The sequence below is a fragment of the Camelus dromedarius genome, chromosome 30 (genome assembly GCF_036321535.1).
Source record: "Camelus dromedarius isolate mCamDro1 chromosome 30, mCamDro1.pat, whole genome shotgun sequence".
NCBI lineage: Eukaryota > Metazoa > Chordata > Mammalia > Artiodactyla > Camelidae > Camelus > Camelus dromedarius.
In genome coordinates, this window is record NC_087465.1 from 355,278 (window position 1) to 377,017 (window position 21,740).

General features: G+C 49.8%; 1 protein-coding gene across 3 annotated transcripts in view; it reads right to left on the minus strand.

Annotated features, from left to right (window-relative positions):
• Window positions 1-21,740, minus strand: part of PRKDC (protein kinase, DNA-activated, catalytic subunit) — a 120,126-nt gene that overhangs the window by 54,464 nt on the left and 43,922 nt on the right. For 2 of the 3 annotated variants that reach the window (XM_031441650.2, XM_031441649.2), the window contains exons 32-42: window positions 20,525-20,748; window positions 19,834-20,039; window positions 19,388-19,520; window positions 18,883-19,041; window positions 17,996-18,199; window positions 14,090-14,275; window positions 13,586-13,690; window positions 12,524-12,691; window positions 9,796-9,923; window positions 3,459-3,666; window positions 1,136-1,314 (exon numbers count right to left, since the gene is read on the minus strand). In XM_031441650.2, coding sequence (XP_031297510.2) covers window positions 1,136-1,314; window positions 3,459-3,666; window positions 9,796-9,923; window positions 12,524-12,691; window positions 13,586-13,690; window positions 14,090-14,275; window positions 17,996-18,199; window positions 18,883-19,041; window positions 19,388-19,520; window positions 19,834-20,039; window positions 20,525-20,748 — 1,900 coding nt within the window. The remainder of the gene's footprint in view (window positions 1-1,135; window positions 1,315-3,458; window positions 3,667-9,795; window positions 9,924-12,523; window positions 12,692-13,585; window positions 13,691-14,089; window positions 14,276-17,995; window positions 18,200-18,882; window positions 19,042-19,387; window positions 19,521-19,833; window positions 20,040-20,524; window positions 20,749-21,740) is intronic. The other variant, XM_031441651.2, reaches the window with a different exon arrangement.

Sequence of the window (21,740 nt, forward strand, 5' to 3'; positions counted from 1 at the left end):
CTCAGTGCAGTGAGGACGATCGGGCAGGAGCCACCACGGGGGCTCTCCAAGGGGCACCAGAGCTGCGACCGATGGTGGACTGAGGCAGTGAACCAAGGGCACAGGTCCCAGGGTGCCGCGGAGACAGAAGCCATCGGCCGCGGAGACAGAAGCCATCGGCTGCGGGCCTGGCCGGCGTGAGGGTGCAAAGACCCCGAGGAAGAAGAAACAGCGCAGCCCCCAAGGCCCCTGTCTGTGCAAACATGGGGACGTGACGGTCACCGAGGGGCGCCGTGGGGGGTCGGGGGCCTGGGGCCACAGTGACGGGGGCCCGTCAGAAGTCGCTTCATGCAGCACCTGCTTGAAGCAGGCAGCACTCCCTTCACATCAAACAACTGGAAAAGAAAGACACACTAAACCCCTCTGTGCTGTAAACCCTGCCGCTAACCACACACCAGGCAACTGAGGGGAAACAGCAGGAAAAAGACAATGAAGGAAAAAGAGCTTCGGGGGGAGGCGATAAACTGGGAGTTAGAGAGATTTGATACACAAGTCCATGCTGTGTAACACAGGGAACTGTGTTCGGTATCTTAGAGTAACTTACGGTGAAAATTACGAAAACGAATACATGTGTGTTCACGTATGACTGAAGCATTATGCTGGACACCAGAAACTGACACACTGTAAACTGACCATACTTCAATAAAAAAAATATATACAAAAAAAGCTTTATTTTTTAAAAAATAGGTGTATAGGATAAAACACGTTACCTAGTAACATGGTGAATCAAAATCCATCTAAGTAGCTTGTACACAGGAAAACCATAAAAATTCAGTGTTTAAACAGTTACTCACATTATATACCTGCATAAAAACGTATGCATGAAAAATACTAACAAATTGGAGGGAGGCTGTGGCTCAGTGGTAGAGCGCGTGCTTAGCAGGCACAAGGTCCTGGGTCTGATCCCCAGCACCTGCTCTAAAAATAAACCAATAAACCTAATTACCTCGCACCAAAAAAGAGACTGCTTCCCTAGGGAATGTGAAACAAAACCAACACTAGCTTGCAAAGCAAGCACAAGGGGTCCAGGAAAGGCCTGACTGAGAGAAGACGCGCTGACAGACTAAGCACGACCCACAGTTAGCTACAGCCTTACTTGATGAGCGTCTTCGTGAGCTCGTTTCCTTCTGCAGCACACGAGCCGTGGAAAGCCTGATTAACTCTAGACTCCTGCGAGTGAACAGTGTCCTTCGGAAGCCGGGAATACATCACCTCAAGCACCTTATAGTAGCCCATCTTCCTGGCGATCTGAGTGCCAAAGATGGATTCGTTTAGCTAAAAAAAAAGACAACAAATGATCATCTCTGGTCCTATCAAACATGAAAAATATTTTATTGATGTCAAATTTAATACTCAGCGTCCTTTACATCGAAAAGAACTTTAACAACGATGCTAACGCACTTCAATAAGCAACAGCCCAGGGTTCAAAACATGGGTCTCAGTATCGATGTGCTCTATTCAGCTAGCAGCAAACACTGACTTCAGGTAAGTGGAACTCATTTTGGACCTCCGGCCTCCAAAGCTGTGAGACCATAAATTTCTGCTGCTCCGTGCCCAGAGCTTAGGGTCATTTGTTACGGCAGGTTAAGGAAACCTTTTGGTACCAAGGGTTGGGGGCTACTGCAGCAAATGACAAAAGTACGTAAGTGGCTTTATAACTGGATGAGGGATGGAGGCAGAAAACACGTTGCCACCCTGACAGAAAAAGCCCAGACAGCCTTGCAGAGACTCCTGCTACAAATCCCGATACTATAGGTGTTGCTGCAGAGGCCCCGGAGGAAGGGAAGAGAAAGCCAGTGGGAGAGAAAGCAGTAATGCCTTAGAGAACACCCACCATCATAAACATACTTCGTGTAGAAATATGGACATGAAAGCCGTTGCTGGCGAAGTCTCAGAGGGTGCTGTTACATGGCGGCAGAGAATTTAGCTGAATGGTGTCCCAAAGCCACGCTAAAGCAGAACTTGAAGGCTGTGCACTTGAATATTTAGCTGAGAAGACTTCCAAGCAAATTTGCTGGAGGTTGTACATGGCTGCTGCTTTGCTGCTGCTAATAAAACGTGAGGCGCAGCAAACGAATTACAACAAGGACTGTCAGGCGAAAAGAACCAGAGTTTGATGCCTTGGGACATTCTTAGCCTATCCAGATGGTAAAGATGCCGCCATTAGCAGATTCACTGTTAGGAAAGTGTGCTTTGGCAAGAAGATGGAGGGTGTGGCTGAAGAAATCAGCCTGTGACTCAGGGATGCTCCTCTCTCAGAAGCCAGGAGCAGAGGGGACCACCCAGCCGCATCTGCGGAGGACTCTGCTGTCTGAGGGAGTGACTCTCCAGGACGTGCACACGAGCACAGGAAGCTGTTGAGAGCGCTGTGCCCACTGGAGTGGGAGGGACAGAGACACAATGAAGTGAGAAAAAGGGTGCTGTGTTTCCAGATTTCTGCAGCTACTCAGCGGCAAACAAATGCTGACCTTCAAGACACTCTGAGGACGAGGCTCCGGCCCAGAGAGGGGCGTCAGGCCACAGAGCACTGTTCCCAGTGCTGAAACCTAATGCAATCTGCCGGCTGATTTTAAAATTGCTTTGGAAGAACAGCTCCTTCCTTCCACATTCTCCTACCTGGAGTAAGGACATGTACGATCGTCAGCCTGCGCCCGTCCTGTCTCTGTATTTTGGAAGTCTGTCATTTCTTTCTCGTGTTTCAGGTCTACAAACAGAGAGGGTTTTGCCCCAGCATGGCTCACACCCAGAATACTAACCACACATCTGATGTCTGTGGTCCAGATGATGAGGTAGGACTTTGTGCTAATAATATTTATGAGCTTTTGGACTTAAAAGTTGATGCTGTAATGAGTCTAGACTTTGGGGGACATTGCAAGGGGGTAAATGTATATTTTGCAAGTGGGAAACCCTTGGGGCAGATGGACTGTTAGGCTGAATAACCCACACTCCAATGGCTGGAACCTGTGGCTGACACCTTATGTGACAAAAAAGAATGACGCAGACGAAATGAAGCAAAGGATCCAAGATGGTATCACCCAAGGGGCCCTGCACACAGTCATGTGTCTCCAGGAGAGGGCAGCAAGGTCAGACAGAGGAGCAGGAGGCCAAGGGAGGAGAGAGGCAGAGGGAGGAGGGCGCTGGAGCCTCCAGGAGCCGGCAGAGTGAGGAATGCACTTCCCCAGAGCAAGGACAGCGGAGGAGCTGACTCCTGCCTCCTGGCCCTGGTCTCTCGGTTCTAAGCCACACGTGCGGTGGTGTCACAGCAGCCCCGGGCAGCGCCGCAAGCTGTGACCACTGTGGAGAGGCAGCACTCCCTGAGCTGCAACACCCCAGCTGGGTATGGGGCACTTTCTGACGTCACTGAGCAAGGGATGCGTGGACCCTCACCAACGGTTAATTTAACAGCAGGGGCACCGCACCTTTGTAAATCTGGACCTCAGCATGTCAACGGCATCCACCACAATTCTGCTGAAGAACTCGCTCAGAGCACCCAGCCCACAGCTCCACAACAGGGTGAGGAGAGCTCGGTCCACAAACGCCTGGCGAGTGGTGCCTGAAAGCAGGCTGTCCTTCCGGAACATTGCGTACACACTTTCCAGAAGGTCTAACTGTGTGTCATGTGAACTCCTGGGGAAAAGAAAATCATGCAGACGTTCACGCTTTAAACAAATATCCTGAGCACCTTCTATGTTACAAAGTAAATGCCAATGATCATGAGTCAGAAAAACAACTTTAAAGGTCACGTGTATGAAAACCACGAAGTGCAAGAACCATCTGTACACAAACCACATCATTTCACTCATCCCCAGGAATCTTCATGCCAGGTTAGGCACCAGGAAGAAGACTTTTTTCTTTCTGATCTGGTCGTGTCTGGAGTACACTGGGAGGCCTTTCAAAGAGTCTCGGTCTGAAGACCATCACAATCCCCAGAACATGAACTCGAGAATCCAAATAAAAACCTCCGGTCTCCTCCTGAGCAACGAGCCCCCATCCCTGCTTCCTACACAGAGATACGCACATCTGGCCCTAAACTGACTCACCTGGGAAATACGGCATATGAACGCTCACCTACATAATTCTTAATCTATAAATCTATAGATTAAGAACACAGAGTTCGTTTCCTCAGCTATAAAAATAAGAGGTTAGGACTGAGTGATCATTAAAATCCTTTCCAGTTCTAAAATCTCAGTGCTCAGAAGCTAGCTATGACCCAGGGCAAAAATACCAGATTTGAAGGCGATCCTGTCATACAAATCAAAGCTGCAGGGCGCGCTGGATGGAACTCCAGGGCTCTGCAGGGCCCTGGACGCTGTCCTCACACACCTTCCCGGGGAGCTGTCTGCCCCGAGCACGGCAGGGACGCACACCCTACACAGACAGCTCAAGGAGAGGCAGGGAAGAGCAAACGTGGGTCGGCAGATGGTTTGCTGGAAAACAATGCAAACGAGCAATAAACGTATGAGGACATGCTCCACTTCACTCGTGGTAAAGGAAGCACAAATTAATGCAACGCTGAGACCCCTTCTCACCCATAGCACTGGAGAGAATCTGACACCTGACAACACAGCCTGCGGCGAGGCGGTGAAGACACTGCTGGAGGGAGGGCAGACACTGCGGCCCCCGCACGGGCCGGGGGGCTCCACACAGGAGCCAATGCATCGACCCTTCCACGTACACTAAGAACCCGCTCCTAAGGAATTTACTCGTGGGTAGAGGGCACGTGACACACAGGGCTACTCGCTCCGCCGTTACTCTGAGCAGTGGGTCCTGGAGCCGAGCCCATTGCCCGGGGCTGCTGCACCACGGTGACGCCCCCGCACAGGGAGTAATCGCACAGTCGCTCACACAGAGGAAAGTGGAAGCACCCCAGGGCTGGTGTGGAGTGACCTGCAGATGTGAAGTGGACACGAGGTGAGGAGAGGGGACGGAGATGGAGGCAAGGCCCCCCCGAAGACAGCACACGGTGCACCATGACTTCCCGACCACGGACACGTTTCACCTCCGCAAACTGAAAATTAGGTCAAAAGGAAAAAGCAAACCACTTATAAGATCTGAAAATTAAGCAAAGTATATCTAACTAATTGGTTTAATAACCATACATTGAAAACCTGTCACGTGACTTGGGGACACAAAACCTGTATATCCTCAGAGAGTATATTCCAAGTAAATTACAATAAAAAATTAAAGGTTTAACTTCACCCAGCCACGGTTCTTCCTAGTGGTAATGCTGGTGTTGTTATGTCTGAAAGTTCTTCGGTATATTGCAGGGCAAAGCAACTAAATAATGATGGAACGTTATTACAAACAACACTGAAAAGAAAAAAAACTCCAATGTAAAGGGAAAAAAAAGGTAAACAATTAGAAATCCACAATGTTAAGATCGAAAGGGAAGTACCAGAATGTTTTCCTTTTCCTTAAAAAACAAAACAACCAACCTGTTCTTCAGCTGTGTCTGCTGAAACCAGCAAAGCAGCCCAGCAGCCCTGAGCTCGCCGAGGGCCCAGTCGCCGCCCCTAACCACCATTCCACGTGGCTCTTTGGAGGAACGGCTGCTTCCAGGTCAGGATAAACCTGGGATAACCTGGCGAGCCAAAAAGCATCTAAAGAATATCGAAGACCAAGGAGTCTTGTCCAGGGACTCCCACCAGCCACAGGTGGGACAAGCTGAGCATCAAAAAGAATGACGACTGCTATCGATGGCATGTCTGTTTTGTTTTTAAAAGTTCTAAAAATGGAAAAAGTTAGAAAAAAATTAACTAACTTTCACAAAGACAACTGTGCCACTGGAGTAAGTTTTAAAACTGGGATGTGAAAATCCTCCAATTTTGTCTCTTTTTTTCAAAATTGTTTTGGTGGTTAAGGGTATTTTGCATTTCCGTAGAATATTAGGAACTGCCGGTCAATTTCTGTAAAACAGAGGCCCGGGGAATTTCTGACACAGACGGCATTAAACCTATCAACTTGGGTACAACTGCCGTGCTAACAAAACAGAACTTCCAATTCATGAAACGGGGACTGTCTCTCCATTTGTTTAGATCGTTAGTTCTTTTAATTTCCTTCGGCAGTAGGCTGTAATTTTTAGTGTACCACCTTATGCTGCTTTTGTTAAATTTATTCCAAAATGTTTTACTACTTTTGGTACCATTATGAATGGAATCATACTCTTAAATAGTGTTGAATGTTCTCTGCTCGTGCACAGAAACACCACTGCTTTTTTGATACTGACCCTGTAGCCTACAAACTTCCTGTGACTGCTTATTCCAGTGATCTCGTGCAGCCCCGTCGGACTCTGCCGTGCACCAGGTGCCTTAAGGTTCTACTCTTGCTTTTCTAAGCTGGTTGCCTTTCACGTCTCTTGCTTGCCTGGCTGCACTGGGCAGGACGGCCCGCTCCGGGCCACGCAGAAGAGAACTCATTTACTGCTTCCCAGACCTGGGGGAAAACCTTCAGTCTTTTGCTGTTAAGTATTGTGCTGGCAGTTGGTTTTTCATAGATGACCTTCTGTCAGTTTTATCATGAAGGAGTGTTGGATTTTGTCAAAAATTTATCTGCATCTACTACAATACTGTTTTCTCCCTTAATACAGTGTATAACATTAATTGATTTATGGGTATGAAACCAGCATTCCAAGGACAAATTGCAACTGGTTATAGTGTGTAGTTTTTTTTGTATGTTGTTGAATTTTGTTTGTTAATGTACTTTTGAGGATTTTTGTGTCTGCAGTCATGAAGGATACTGGTCCACAGCTTGCTTGTGACGTCTCTGGCGTTGGTATCAGGGTGACACTGGCCTCACAGAACGAGGTGGCAAGTGTTACTCCCACCCCTACTTTCTGAAGAGTTTATGTAGTGTTGGTATTATTTCTTCTTTAACTATTCGACAAAAACTCACCAGTGAAGCTGTCTGGGTCTAAGCCTTCCTTTGTGGGGAGATTTTACTTTTCTGATTACAGGCAGTTACGTGAGTCAGTTTCTGGGGTGAAGCATGATGCCCCAGTCATGCAGCATGATGCCCCAGTCATGCATACACATGCACATACTGTAAGTTACAAGACACCGAATGTGGTTCCCTGTGCTGTCCAGCAGAAGCTTGTTGTTTACCTGTTGTATACATACTAGTTACTTTGTGGGAAGATTTTAAATTATTAACTCGAACTATTTGCTTGTTAAATACATTCTCAGACACTCCACTTACTCTGTGTGTGTGTGCTGTTCACTGCTAGTGTGTAAGAAACACACTAATTGTTGTATGACGATTTTACATCCTACACCCTTACCAAACACATTTATTAGTTTTGTATTTTTGAATGGCTTCCTTAGGACTTTCTTTTTTTAAATTTTTTTAATGGGGGCGTAATTTTAGGGGTTTTTTTAAAATAGAGGTTCTGGGAATTGAACCCAGGACCCTGTGCATGCTAGGCATGCGCGCTGCCCCTGAGCTACACCCCACTCCCGAAGAACAGTATCGGGTGTTACTTTTTTCTGTCTTGGGAGGGAGGGAGGTAGGTTCGTTTATTCACTTCTTTCTTCCTTTTTTTAATGGGAGGACTGGGGACTGCACCCAGGACGTCGTGCATGCTGGGCACCGGCTCTGTCCCTGAGCTCCACAACCCCTCCTTGATATTCCACTTATTCCCGAGTAGTTTTGGTAACTTGTGATTTTCAGGGCACCTGTCATTTCAGTCAAGCTGCTAGATTTGTCAGCACGACTTTGTTCACAACACCCCCTTCGAGTCTTCATCTGAGAGGAGGTGGCAATGCCTCCTCTCTTACTCCCGGTTCTCAGGCGCCGCACCTTCTCTGTCATCCCTAGTTTGTCTAGCTGCCAGTCTGTCGCTTTCAAAGAACCAGTTTTCAGTTTCACTGATTTTTCTCCACCACTTTTCTGATCTCCGAGTCACCAGTTTCCAGCGTCATCTTCATCACCCGTGCCCTCCACCTGCCCGTTCAGCTGCAGGTGGAAGTTCACTTACTGACGTAGGGTCGTTCTTACTCTCTAAGAAAGCCGCTAACGACCCAAACTCCCCTCCAACCACCGCTTTAGGTGCACCTCATACATTTGCTTTACTCTTATTTTATTCAGACCAAAATACTCCTTGAATCCTCTTACAATGTCTTCTTTAATTCCAACAGCTACGTAGAAGCATTAACTGGTTGGTTACTTAGAAATATTTCTGGATTCCTCACGTTTCCTTCTGTTGATTTCCAATTCAACCACACTGTGGTCAGAAAACACACTCTTTCAGATTTCAGTCCTTTTCAATTTATGAAGGCTTGTTCCACGGCCACCCGCAGGCTGCCCTGGAGAGCGTGCCACATGCTCAGAGGAAGTGCATACTCTCCTTGCCGTGGTGTTGTGTTCACCGCTGGTTAACAACAACGTATTTGTCTAAATGCCAATAAAAAGGAATGAACAACCGACTCACGCTTCATCACAGATGAAGCTCAGAAATTGGCTGAACGAAGACACCAGACATGAGATCATACCATGTGATTGCATTCATATGAAATGTCCAGAAAAGGCAAATTTATAAAGACCAAAAGCAGGTTGGTGGTTGCCTGGGGCCAGGAATGGGACTGGCTGTAAATGGTCAGGTAGGATCTTATTAGGAGATGAAATTATTCTGTGGTGATGGCTTTACACCACTTGGTAAAGTTACTAAAAGTCACTGAATTATAAACTTAAAACAGGAGAATTTTACGATACATAGATTATAACTCAGTAAGATAAATTCACATGGGTATTTACATATTTAATATAAATGATGCCAATCAAGAAAAAAATCTCCATGTCCACAATCAGAAGTAGCCATGGCATCAAGCCCTTACTTAAAAATCAACATCACACCTTATTTCATGAGAACACGAGAAGTGCAGCCCGTGGTGAGGGCAAGTTCCTCGTCACAGAGTCTACGGCACTGCAGCTCCTGATGAAACCCATGACCGGGGGGGGGGGGCCACACCGGTGCACGGATGCTGACACCGCCAGGAAAAGGCTGCAAGGAACACGACTGACGAGCATCAGCACCCAGACACCATGTGCCCCTTATGTCACGAACGTGACGCGCAACCAAATAATCCCACCAAAACTGGAACCCAAATCTGGGCTTTCAGACTCGACTTTCCACTTACAGGAAACACAGGCTGGAGAACAAGTCAAATGAGAAGAACTGAAAAATCAGGCAAATCCGGGGTGTGAGACAGTGAGAGTGCCCCAGGTTCTTGACAACAGAAGCAAAATTCACAAGCGAGGAGGCAGACTAACGGGCTCAACGGCGCGACGCCACGTGGGCCTGGCTGGGTCAGAATCAGAAGAACCCAGCAGCCCCAAGTGCTCCAGACGACTGGAGAAATCTGTTTTGGGAACTGCTGTTAATGCTGCTCAGTCTCTGCTACGACAGCTGCCTAGGAAAACCGCCCATTTCAGAGACACACAGCAGACGGGGAAGTGAGCAGGTCCCTGGGGCCGCCCCAACTCACAGCCGCAGCAGAAAGGGGAAAAGCCGGCGGGAGACCGAGCTGGAGACGCTGGCGCCCTTTCGACCTGGAGGCTCGCGTACAGCGACACTCTCCTGAGTACGCGTCACACTTTGATAATAGAAGTCTTTTTAGAAAGAAAAACAAGACAAACTAAAATAAAATTCAACAACAGCAGGCAACTGCACTCTTCGTTTTGGGGGACAGAAAAGATACTTTCCCACAGAAATAAAATGTACGTGGTTCCCAGGCTCCACCCAGACAAGCACAGAAGACTTACTCTCTGGCGACCCGTCTGAAAGTGGACTGAAAGGCTTCTTCCATGACATGCCGCTCTTCCCGACAGAGGATTTCTGTCATCAGCTGCAACAGGACAGGACTCCGAGACAGCTCCAGCGCGTCCAGGAGCTAGGAGAGACGAGCACAACAGTGACGGTGATGAGGACAAACTTGCTGGACGCTTACTTTCGTTTTGTTTCTGGCAGTTCAAATAAAACAGAGAAGTACAACATTTTCACAAAGATCAACAAATGCTAACATGTCATTTTTGTAGATAAAATGAATGCCTGGCAAATAGTGACATTCACTAAATACTTGAGCCTTGATTCTCTTAAGCTCTGCAGAGATTTCTCCTCTAACCAGGCTGAGGGCCCAAGTTCACAATGAGGTCCTTCGTGAGGCTACCTCCTTGGCTCCGGCCCTCCCTGCACAGCACAGGTTCCAGGCTGTGTCCCGTCTGCTGCCTCCACAACCCCCTGCTCAGCTCTCCAGGAGACAGCTTCAATGTTATCTTCCGAGCTGTAAAGGTTTTCAGAATGTGGCATCTGCACAATTAACTTCCAAGAGCCTTACTTGTCCGGTTTCACGCACATGATACCTTCTCTCGCTTTGTCGACGCCGTTCCTCACCCCCTCTTTCCTGCTGGTTACATCTTTCTTGGACTGGACGCTTTCTCCAGGTGTTCAGGACGGTTTGCACTCACACATTAAGAGAAAGTCCTGAAGGTGTCCTCAGGATCTGTGGATGGGACAGCTGCCGGATGGCAGATGGCTGGGGAGCAGGACACTTGGATGGCACCAGCATGATGCTGTCGCCCCACCGGTGACTTGCAAATTGCAGAAAGAACACACCATTCGATAGCAAAATGGGGCAGGAACCATCTCAACCAAGCCACCAGGCGTGAGGTCCCAACAGCAGGATGGGCACTGTGTGCCTCCTGAGTGGTTAAGCCGCAGAAAGTCAGCCTGGATCTCACCACCAACCTCCAGTTCAGAGGAAGAAGAGGGTGGGGGCTGAGGAGCCCCCTGAGGAAACAGTCAGACAAACGCGACGTGTTCTGGTTTCTTCCAAAACCCAGCGTCATGGGAAGATAAGGGTGAGGGTGAACTAGTTCCAGAGTAAAAGACGCTAGAGACATGACAGTTCGATGCAATTGTTAATCAGATCCTGGTTTGAAAAATCCAGCCAAACAGGGAACTTCTGGAGAAATATGACCGTGGACAACACAACACAGGGTGTGAGAGGAGCGTGACTTGCCATGGGTCTGACATCTGCACCGCCTCCCTCTCTGGACGCACTGCTGAAGGGTCAGGGAGCTGAGCTGCAGACGTTTCAGCTGGAACAGAAACACAGACACACACATGGATACACACACAGACACACACAGACACACACACACATACACATACACGGACACACGCAGACCCACACACACATGGACAAAGCAAGCTTAGCAAAGTAAACTGCTGGATCCAGAGACAGCTACAGGGATGCTTGTTTACTATTCGATCAACTTCTCTGTTTGCTTGAAAGGAAAGAACCAGACAGGACAGGAGCAGAGGACGCGGGGGCTGCCTGTCTTCGCATGGGACGGTGCCAGGCCCCTCAGACAGGGACCCAGGAGAGGCCAGGAGCAAGCTGTAAGCCTTTAAGATGAGACTGGACGTCCCAGCATCACTTCCACTGCAGGCTTTTGTCATCAGTGGGTCCTTCAGGCCAGCCCACACCCGACGGGAGGAAAATCAGACCATGTCTCTCAAAATGTATGGCGTCTCTTTTCTCCTCCACGTGACGGAAAAGACACACAACAAGAACACGTGGACGGGACACCACCAGTATGGCCGTCTCTAGACAACTTGCTCACATCGACTCTGGCATCCACCACAGTGAGTTTTACTCATCGGTTTCCTCCTTGCTCTCCTACAAGCTCCTTGAGGACAGAGATAACATTCATGCTCCTCCAGCCGGGCTCCGTCCACCACAAGCACAGGGGACCACCGCCCGCCCTCCAGTGGTGACTCTCATTCCTCCTACAGGCTGCACCCGAGTTCCAGCTGAGTGTACAGCACCTAAGACAACATGCACAGCCGTGCTGGCCTGTGGTGGCCAGTGGTGTGTCCGCAGAGTCAACACGTGCAGGGTCTAGAACAGACCCCCCCCCGCCCCCACGAGCTAGAAGGGACAAGACAGACAGGAGTGGGAGCGGCGGCGCTGGACAAGGTGGATGCTGCGTGCACAGGACAGAGCCGGTGAGAGGAGCTATGGGGTCCCCGTGGCCGATCTGGAGCCACCCAGGACAGAGGTCATCATCACCTTGGCTGAGCCCCTGGGTTCCGGGGAACTCCCACGGTACCTTGAATATGCCAGGCGGTAACCACTAGCTGTTTCTCGACCACTTCTCAATTAACTTCAGAAACTGAATCGTGTTGGTAACATTCCACTTCTTAGCTCTTCTTGGTATTATTCTTTAAAACTTATTATACATTATGCACAAAGTATTTCACAGCACTTCTATACAAAAAGTATTTTAAAACGGGGTGGGGGGTTGGACATGAGTTCTAAAGGATTCAGATATGCACCTGCCTCCACAAATACCCAGCTTTCAAATGGATTGAACTGAATTCAAGTCAGAACACTCTCTACTCCGGAGGTTCCACATACTCCTCATCAAGAAACGTAACAGAAAAACAAGAGCAGTTTAGTTTTCGCTGCTCCTACTGAGAACTGACCTTCTTCACGCAGTCCACGTAAGTGCTGTACCGCAGGGTCCCCGGCGGGAGCTCCCCAGACGTCACGGGGAAACTGGAGGCGACGAGCCCCTCGAGGACCTGCTTCAGCTCCCCCAGACGCTCCCCGGGGAGGGCAGCAAAGAATGGGAGCAGAGGCATGGCCTGGGCCTGCGGAGCAAGACGCCGACTGAGGACCACGGGATGAGCGAGGGGACCGCCACCACAGGCGTGCGGAGGGCGCACCGTGTGGACCCCACAATGACCTCGGGCCCCTAGACACACCAAGCCCAGCGGGACACGGTCTGGGCCTTGGGGGCTGAGCCAGGCCGCGCGGTGGAATCAGGACCGGGAGCCTGGCTCTGCCGCGAGGTCTCCCTCCACGAAGCCCGCTGAGCCGCGCAGCCTGAATTCTGGAGAAAGGGGCACAAGCAACCCTGGGGGCAACCAGAGGGCCGACTCCGACTCCCATCACCTTAAGGGGCACACGGGGTGCTGCTTCCACCTCCCCAGGCACCGGCCAGCCCCCCGGCTGCCTCCAACTGAGAACGAGACCCGGTGAACCGCACTGAGCGGACGAGTCCAAAGAGGGGTCTCACGATCCAGCGGAAAGCAGAAGCGCGGCTCACACGTGAAGGCCACGTTTTACTAGAGGGTAAAGTCTAACTGTTACAGGACTTTAAAATCACAGCATCTATTAAGTTCTTGTCCCTAAAAATTTCTGAGATATTCCACATCATCAACTAACAGAAAAATGAGCCACAGTTTAAGTTTTTTCATTCATTAAAACAGCAATTCTCAAAAACGCCAATTTAAACCATTTAGGTGAAGACAGATGTTAACTCCTCCAAGTGCAGAGATCTCACTGCGCCCCGCCAGACGGAGGCTGCGGAGCTGCGTGCTGGGACAGGGAGGCCACGGGGGTGCACTGTGCGGGTCTCCCTGCTTTTGAGTATGTTTAAGATTTTCCGTAATAAAAAATAGACAGTATCACTGATACACAAAAATATAAAATGGGAAAATAATGGAGAACGTAATCTGAAAAAAATGCTTTTATTCACTTACCTTTAAATGTAGACCCAAATTCGGATCAGCAAGCAAACTAACGTACGTCGTGAAAACCTCGGAGAACGCGCTGTGAGTCGCGCTGAAAGTCACGGATGAGTCGATCTGAAGGAGGAAAGCAGAAGCGCAGCGCGTTTCTACGTTACGCCCCCAACCTCCTTTCATACACTTGCCAATTTTCTAAATTCCAGAGATGACCTATAAATCTGTTCTTGGACTTCAACTGTATTTCAACGATTCTTGCTCTGAAGTATCTTAAAACTACCCCCAAAGTCGATGTGTGGAAAGTGCACTAAAGAGCTAAAGCACAGGAAACAACAATGAAGACACAGGCTAATGATGTAAAATAAGGGAAAAGGATAAAATGTGAGGTCACCAGCACTTGCCTAAAATTTCTGTCAAGCCAATGAGCTTTCCAAGAAACCTCCATCACATTTTTAAAGATGCAAGTCACAGAGCTGCAAGCAACAGACACAGCCACATTTCCAATGTCTCTCAAGATACCTGCAGAATTTTCGCCAGCAAGGTCAACACCGCAGTCTTGCTGTCCGGGGCAGAACCTGGGGCCCACCACGACTCGCACCTTCTCCAGCTCTGCAGGATGGCGCTCGCCAGCTTCAGGCCCTGCTGCCTCTCACCCGTGCGGTCCCTGAAGCTCTGATCCAACAGGCCATTCAAAACTGTGCTCACCTGAAACAGTCGCGGGAAGAAGAAACCCGACCGTCAGGCTAACATCACACGGCAAAGCGGGCTGTCCTGTCAAAGCCCCTCTGGAAAAACGAAGATGCTCGCTCTAGAGCAGCTGCTCACTTCACGACTCCTCAAATCTGAGAACAGCACTTAACATGCAGACTTTCCCACAGAAGTGTAACATGGTCCCTTACGAAGTCATGCTTAACCTGCTCTCTGTTGTCTTCTCAGCTGTGCCCTCTCGATGGGAGGGGAGATCAGCTGTCCTGTCACCATCACCCCCGTGTGCACCCACACATACATGGGGACACAGACACACACACGGGACACACACAGGGACAAAGGCACACAGAGGACACATGGGACCCACACGGGGACACAGACACAGGACACAGACACACATAAAATGGAGAATTATTTAGCCACAAAAAAGGGAAATTCTGCCAATTACTAAAACACAGATTGGACTTTGAGGGCATTATGCTAAGTGAAATAAGTCAGAAAGAAAAAGATAAATAACGTGTGATATCACTTACACATAGGGTCTAAAAAACCCAACTCACAGATACAGAGAACAGACTGGCGGCTGCCAGAGAGGGTGTGCAGAGGGGCAGAATGGGTGAAGAGGGTCAAACGGTGCACACCTCCAGCTATGAACAAATGGGCTTGCGGGTGTGATTTACAGCACAGAGGCGAGAGTCACCACTGCTGGATTATATATTTCAAAGTTGCCAAAGGAGTACAGAGGTTCTCATTACAAGGAAAAAATCGAAACTATGTGAAATGCTGTTGCCTAGACTCATTGTGGGATGGTTTCACACATACACGTGTGTCGGATCAGCACACTGCACGCCTGTGACGAATACGTTGTGCTAAGTGTATCTCACGAAAATGGGGGAGAAAAACATTCATTAATATGAATGGTTACAAAATAAACAAATAAAATCAGTGGCTTTCTGATACACCACATTGTTACAGAGAAAATACAGAGCAAAATCCGTTTACAACTAAATTGCATCTAATACCTAGAAATGGCCTTAGTGGGAAATGTGCAGGAGCTGGACGAGCAGAACCACAGCGCTACGTAACAGTGTGAGAGAAAGACCTGAGAACGCGGGTGAAGACCTGAATAAAAGGAGGGGCACCCCACAGAGAAAGTGGCTTAGTTTTTTAGAGGTCAACTTGGTTTAATCCCTCTGTGCTGTGGAAAGGGCTGTGACACGATGATTCTAAATTTCAGTCTTAAGAATAAACATGCAAAAGTATAGCTTGAAAAATTCTTAAAAACAAAAACTCTAAGAAGAAACACTGCCTTACCAAATGTTAAAATGTATCTTACAATTGCTGGAATTGAAACAATGTGGTACTGGATGAGAAACAGGTGGTTAAGTAACAAATTAAAACATACAACCTCAGACCCAAATTTGTACAGAGATTTGCATCTGAAAAAGTTAGGAACTTGAATTAGTGAGGAACAGATGCATTAGTGAATGAATGTCCAGTAAGTAAGCATTTAGGGAAAAAACGTCATTTCTAAAGTGCCCTTTGCATTATTTATACTTGTTTAAAAAAGAAACTATAAAAAGTAACAGAAGAAAACATGGGCAGATTTTAAAGACAATACTGGGAAGGAGAAGGCCTTTCTAAGAGTGGCCGCAGTAACACACGGCCAGCATCCTCTTTAACTACAGAAAACACCAACTACTTCTGCACGGAACCAACAGCCCAAGTGAGAAGGACAAGCACCAGCAGGGAAGGCGCCCTCCACACACGGGACGGGCAGAGGTCCGCTGCCCTTCCTGCACAAAAAAGTCCTGCAAATCGGTAAGAAAATGTACCCCAACAGACAAATGGGCAAAATACAGGAATACACACACTTCGGCAGTTAAAAAAAAAAAAAAACCAGCAGGAGACCAAGATCAGAAAAGTTAAGGAACTAAAGTAAACTTGGGAGATAAAAGTACAGAACGGACACTTCAGCTGTTTCCATGTCTTGGCTACTGAATGGAAGCGACCTAAACATCCATGGACAGATGACTGGATAAACAAGACGTGGTGTGTGTGCATGATGGACACTACTCAGCCATGAAAAAGGACGAAATGATGCCATCAGCAGCAAAATAGATGGACCCGGATGGAGATCGTCATTCTAACTGGAGTAAGCCAGAAACAGAAAGAAAAATACCGTATGAGATTGCTCATATGTGGAATCTGAAAAAACAAAACAAAACAAAACAACAACAACAACACCTTATTTACAAAACAGAAGCAGACTCACAGACATAGAAAACAAACCTATGGTCACCGGGCGGGAAGGGGTGGGAAGGGATAAACTGGGAGTTTGAGATTTGCGGATGCTGACTAGTACATATAAAATAGACAGACAAACTTATACTGTACAGCATAGGGAACCATAATCAATATTTTGTAGCTACGGTGAAAAAGAATATGAAAACGAATATATGTATATTCACGTATGACTGAAGCATTGTGCTGTACATCAGAAATTGGCACAACATTGTAAACTGACTACACTTCAGTAAAATCATATATATATTTTAAAAGAACAGACTGGAATTCTCACCAGTGGAGTTAATAAAGTGCCTTTGTTATGGTGCAAAGCCTTTCAAGTTGCACTCTGTTGCTTCAAGAAATACGTGTATTATAAACAGGGATTCTAACCCCACGAAAGGTGCTTCTGTAGAAAAAGGTGTCTTTACCCTCAACCATGCCCAGAATTAGCGCCTCCAGCCTCCTGTGCGCCCCGAGGACGGGAGCCCGGAGGACGGGAGCCCCGAGGACAGGAGAGGGGGAGCCACGTCCGCCCAGCTCTCCCCGCCCTCCCTCCGGTGTGCCCGCCCCCACCACAAGGCCACCCTGCAGCTTCCTCCGACTCTGACATCTGCCACTGCCTGTCCTGCTTTCCAGCTTCCAAAATGTTGTCCCTCTTGCTTTTCCTCCTTTTCTGTGCCCTTCAAGACCATGCTTTTTAAAAACAAAACAAAACAACAGCCTTGATTCTGTCGCACCGGAGGGACTGACGAAGAGGAGGAGGTGAGCACGGCTTTAACCCATCAGCTTCCCCGTGAGGCTGAACAGTTTAAAAGCTCAACTGTTATTTCTAACTTTCAAGGGCAAATTCCTAGAGGCAGACTCCTGGGGTAAAGCGACCCCAACGCCCCACCACCCCCACCCACAGGCGACAAACACTGCTCGGAATAAAAGCTTGTTAACCCCAGGCAGTCCCGCCACTACGGCACTAACGATTTCTGAGTGCCTACAGACCAGGTAAAGCTCCATGACTTTATACATTTAGCAAGCCAAAGTCGCCCAAATACTAAATGCTGATCTGCAGAGGTTCCGTGGGGGCGAAGGGGCCACGCAGGAACACGTGGGACCTGAGGCCTCAGCCGCGGGGAAGACTGGGCAGAAGCTGGTGGGACCCGGAGCAGGCTGGCCTCGGGCCAGGTGCACAAAGAAGGTCCCGGCGAAGCTCCATCCCTACACAGCAGCCCTGAGACTTGGGGCCCCGAGATCAGAAACAGTGACTGATGTCTCACATCCATTAACATCACTAATCTTCACAGGGGCTGTTTTTTGCATAATTTGATTTTGTATTTAAAGCTCCAGGAAGAGACTTTACTTTGTTTTAATGATGCGTTATCTCAGGAATACAGCAACCCTGCTGTAAGCAGCACTGTTGCAGGAGAATCCCATTACCATTTTGGGGTTGTCCACAGAGGATTTCATGAGCTCCGACACGGCAAGATCTGGATTTTTCAGTAGTTCAGCGTTGATTGTTTCTGAGAACACACTGTAAAAGTACTGCCCGTGAGAGAAGCTGACGGCGCTCCTCTGGAAGGCCCCTGAGGACGGCATGCACACCTCCGTCTTGTCCAGGAGGAGACCGACGAGGCACTCACACTGCAGAGAGGACAGAACAGGGTGATGGTACGGAGGTGCCCTGGACACTGTGAACCGCGAAGTGGACAAGCATGGAGTCTAAAGGGGCCACGTCTGCGTCGTGGGCATTTCCACGTGGCTCCGTTTTCTAGGTCTCACTCTGGGTAAGAACTCTTCCCTGGCCCCTGAGTCTCCACGGCTCTAGAACATCCTGTGGCTGCTGCTCTGAGGGGAGATCTAGGAAGGGGACTCCTGGGCACTGAGCGGACGCAGGGGCAGCAGAAGGGAAGACGGGTGGAGTCAGGGGACCCTGCACGGTGCAAAGGGCCCTGAGGACTTTGTGAGCGCCCGGAACCCTCCCCCAGGGCCCTTCCCAAGTCTGCCGCCCAAAGACTCGCCAAGGATGAGGGAAGAGGAGGTCGCTGTGTCAGTGCAGGTCAGCTTTCACCACACAGTGCCCTCTGCCTAGAGCCCTTCCAGAAATGAACCGGGACAGACAAAACCTCAGCTTAAGAAGAATGCTGTTCTATTTCTTAAAAAAAAAAACCAAAAAACTTTTAGAAAAAAAGCCACCTCACATAAATCAGTTAAAGTCCTCGTGCAGCTAACAACTCATCCAGCTAAGCTCCTAGTTTTAGAGCCCTGCGAGTGAGTTCCACCTCACAGGGTCGGGCGAGCACGCGCGCGGGGGCTGTTTCTCCTACCCGTCCTCCACACGCGAAGGCCAGCTCCAGAAGCCCCCCGGCCAGCCGCCTGCAGCCGGGGTCCAGCGAAGGCAGGCACTGCCGCTCACCTCCAGGCGCGATGCTTCTGAAAACCAGGGAGAGCAGCTTTGTGCCAAGAGGGTGCTGCTGATCTGCAGACTGAAGAGGAGCAACACTGAAATATCCAGCAGCAGAGTGTTTTATGGAGAAAGGCAACCCTGCACTTGGCACTCAGGAAACACCGGCACTGCCTCCAGGTGTCGGGGACGCCGCCTCTCACCTCGGCTGAGGCGCGGCAGCAGCCGGGGCCGAAGGCCCTCACAAGCTGCTGGGGACTCTCGCGTTACATTCCTAAGTCCTCACACTCCCTTCCTTCCTTGTATTCTAGGCAACACGGACGCGTCTGGAGCAGGCATGTCTGCAACCTGCTCTGGCATGCTCTGCATGGATGAACTGGCTGACGAGCGGAAGCAGCTGAGGGGCGTAACGGCAGCGGGCGTGGTACCTGAGCCGGGGCGACGGCCTGCAGAAAGCCGGCTCTGTGAAGCTGCTTGCACGCGGATAGGACAGATGTCAGCTTGGCCCTGCTTCCGTGCGCGTCCGGGCCCCACAGGTCAGCAGCACAGAGCTCCTCCATGCTGGCCATGCAGAGACACAGAAGGAGAACCATGACTTTACCGTCAAGTAAAATGAAAACTGTGTGTCCCTCCGTAACGCATCCCCAGCCTCCAGGCACCCAGCTCACTGCCCTGCCCACGAAAGCGGACACAGGTTCGCCCAACACAGGCCCACATGGATCCCACGGAGGAGACAGCGCGGGGCCAAGCCCCAAGCAGCCTCACCCCCGAGATTCCGGGAAGGACCAGTCGAGCAGGGGTGAGACACACTGCACCTGCCTGCGACCGTAGAGACCGTCCCTGCAGCCCCCACGAATGGCAGGACCAGGCCCACCTCTGAGCCGGGATCGCCTCCCTGAGGCGCGTCTCCAGCGCGGCCCGGAGCGGCGTGGCCCTCAGGGCCCTCAGCAGGCCCACACAGACGTGGGGGAGGTGGTCCATGACCGCGACGTCGCCCACGTTGAAGCCCAGGCTCGAGGGCGCGCACAGCGTGGTCACCAGGAGTGTCATGAGGTTGGCAAGGTACGGGTCCTTCAGGAGCTGCACAGACACACCACCAGTCGGCGCCGGGAAATCCACGCAGCCATCAGCCTGCGAGCAGGCTTCTGCCTGGCCAGGGTCGGGGCTGGCAAAGTCCCCGCCAGGCCAGGCAGCGGCACTGTGGGCTCTGCAGGAAGACCTGACCCAGTGGTGTCGCGGCCCACTGGGAACAGGCACCTGGCGCTGTCCCAGAGAAACCGGCCCAGGAGCGGCCGTGGGCTTCTCGCCCGGGCGCAGGACAGGGGTGACTTGTGGGCACGAGGCTCACAGACACACTTTAAGACATCGGCTGACGCCTGCTTCCTAAGGCGGATGTGTGATCACGGCGTAAAACGCACTTGCCGGTAAAACCCTGGGGAAAACTACCTGGCCTTTACGGTGAGGGTCTCAGGTGTGTGTGGAGCTCGGCCATTTCCAAGAACAGGTGACTTCTCAGCAGCAGGCAGCCCCAAGGAGGCAGCCGCGTGCTCTGCAGGCGGGCCTACCTTCCAGCCTTCAGGCGAGGCGCTGAGCAGCGTGGTGGAGAGCTCCAGGAGCCGGACCGCGACCGTGCACTTGCTGTACGTGAACCTCTCTGCCTCCTGGGGGCCGGGCCTGTCGCCGGCTGCCCCAGGGCCAGAGCGCTCCTCTGCCGCCGTGACATCGTGCAGAGCGATGCTTTCTAAAAAGAAAGCCGCCGCCTTCCAAAGTGAAGACTGTGTCTCCGCACCTGGAAAAAGTTACACTGAAATATTAACAGATTTTAAGAATTAAAAGAAAAGAAATATTTACATATGCTTCCTTCTGAGCCCACTAAGATTAATGTAAAATTCCTTCGTTAAGTATAGGCATGATACGTTTTCAGTCAAAATGCTGAAAGTTCAATAAAAGCAGAATAAAACGGCAGTTATTTCTTCTCATTTCAAAATCACCACCACCCGAGCAGAAGCCAACTGCAGACTCACAGTCATAACACGTCTACACAAAGTGAGGTCTTGCGTTGCAAACACTCCTTAAGGGCACATAAATCAACACGCTCTTTTTGAAGGGCAATTTGGTAAATCGTAACAAAGGCTTTAAAAAAATATGCACACCAATTTCTACCAAACGTTGAAAAGCTCATACACTTTGATCCAGCACTGAATTTTATCCTCATGAGGTGATGGCGGAATTGCAAAGGCGTGCTTCTGAGGATGTTCACTTGGGCAAGGCTTTTAATAATGAAAAACAACCTAACTGTCCTTCAAAGGGGCAACGAAGAGACACGTCAGGCTAGTGGCCCCAAAACAGGTGTGCGTGACCAGCCGTCTGAGGGAATCAGTTTCAGATCACGCCTCCCTTCCGGCCTCTGCCGTTCATGGCCGCCCTCCTGCGTGACACAGAGAAGATGGATACACCGGCCTCCTCCTGCACTCTGAGCGTGGCAACCATCCCACCGTGAAGACGTCGGAGCCCCACACGAAGGGACAGTGACAACAGGCTGTGTGTGTTGAGGGAGTGAGCGAAGGTGGTGACTGGTTAAGGAATCCTCCAAGGTTACGGTTTCCAATTCAGTTTTTATCAGATTTAAAGAAAGTTAATCAAACTGCCAACCAACAGATCATTAAAAATAACTTTTATGACAGGTGGCTATATATATTCAAAGAACTGAGAGAAAATATGTAAAGAATTATGTTTTCAAACCCCAAATATCCTTGAATCCAACAGACCACGGGCAGCACA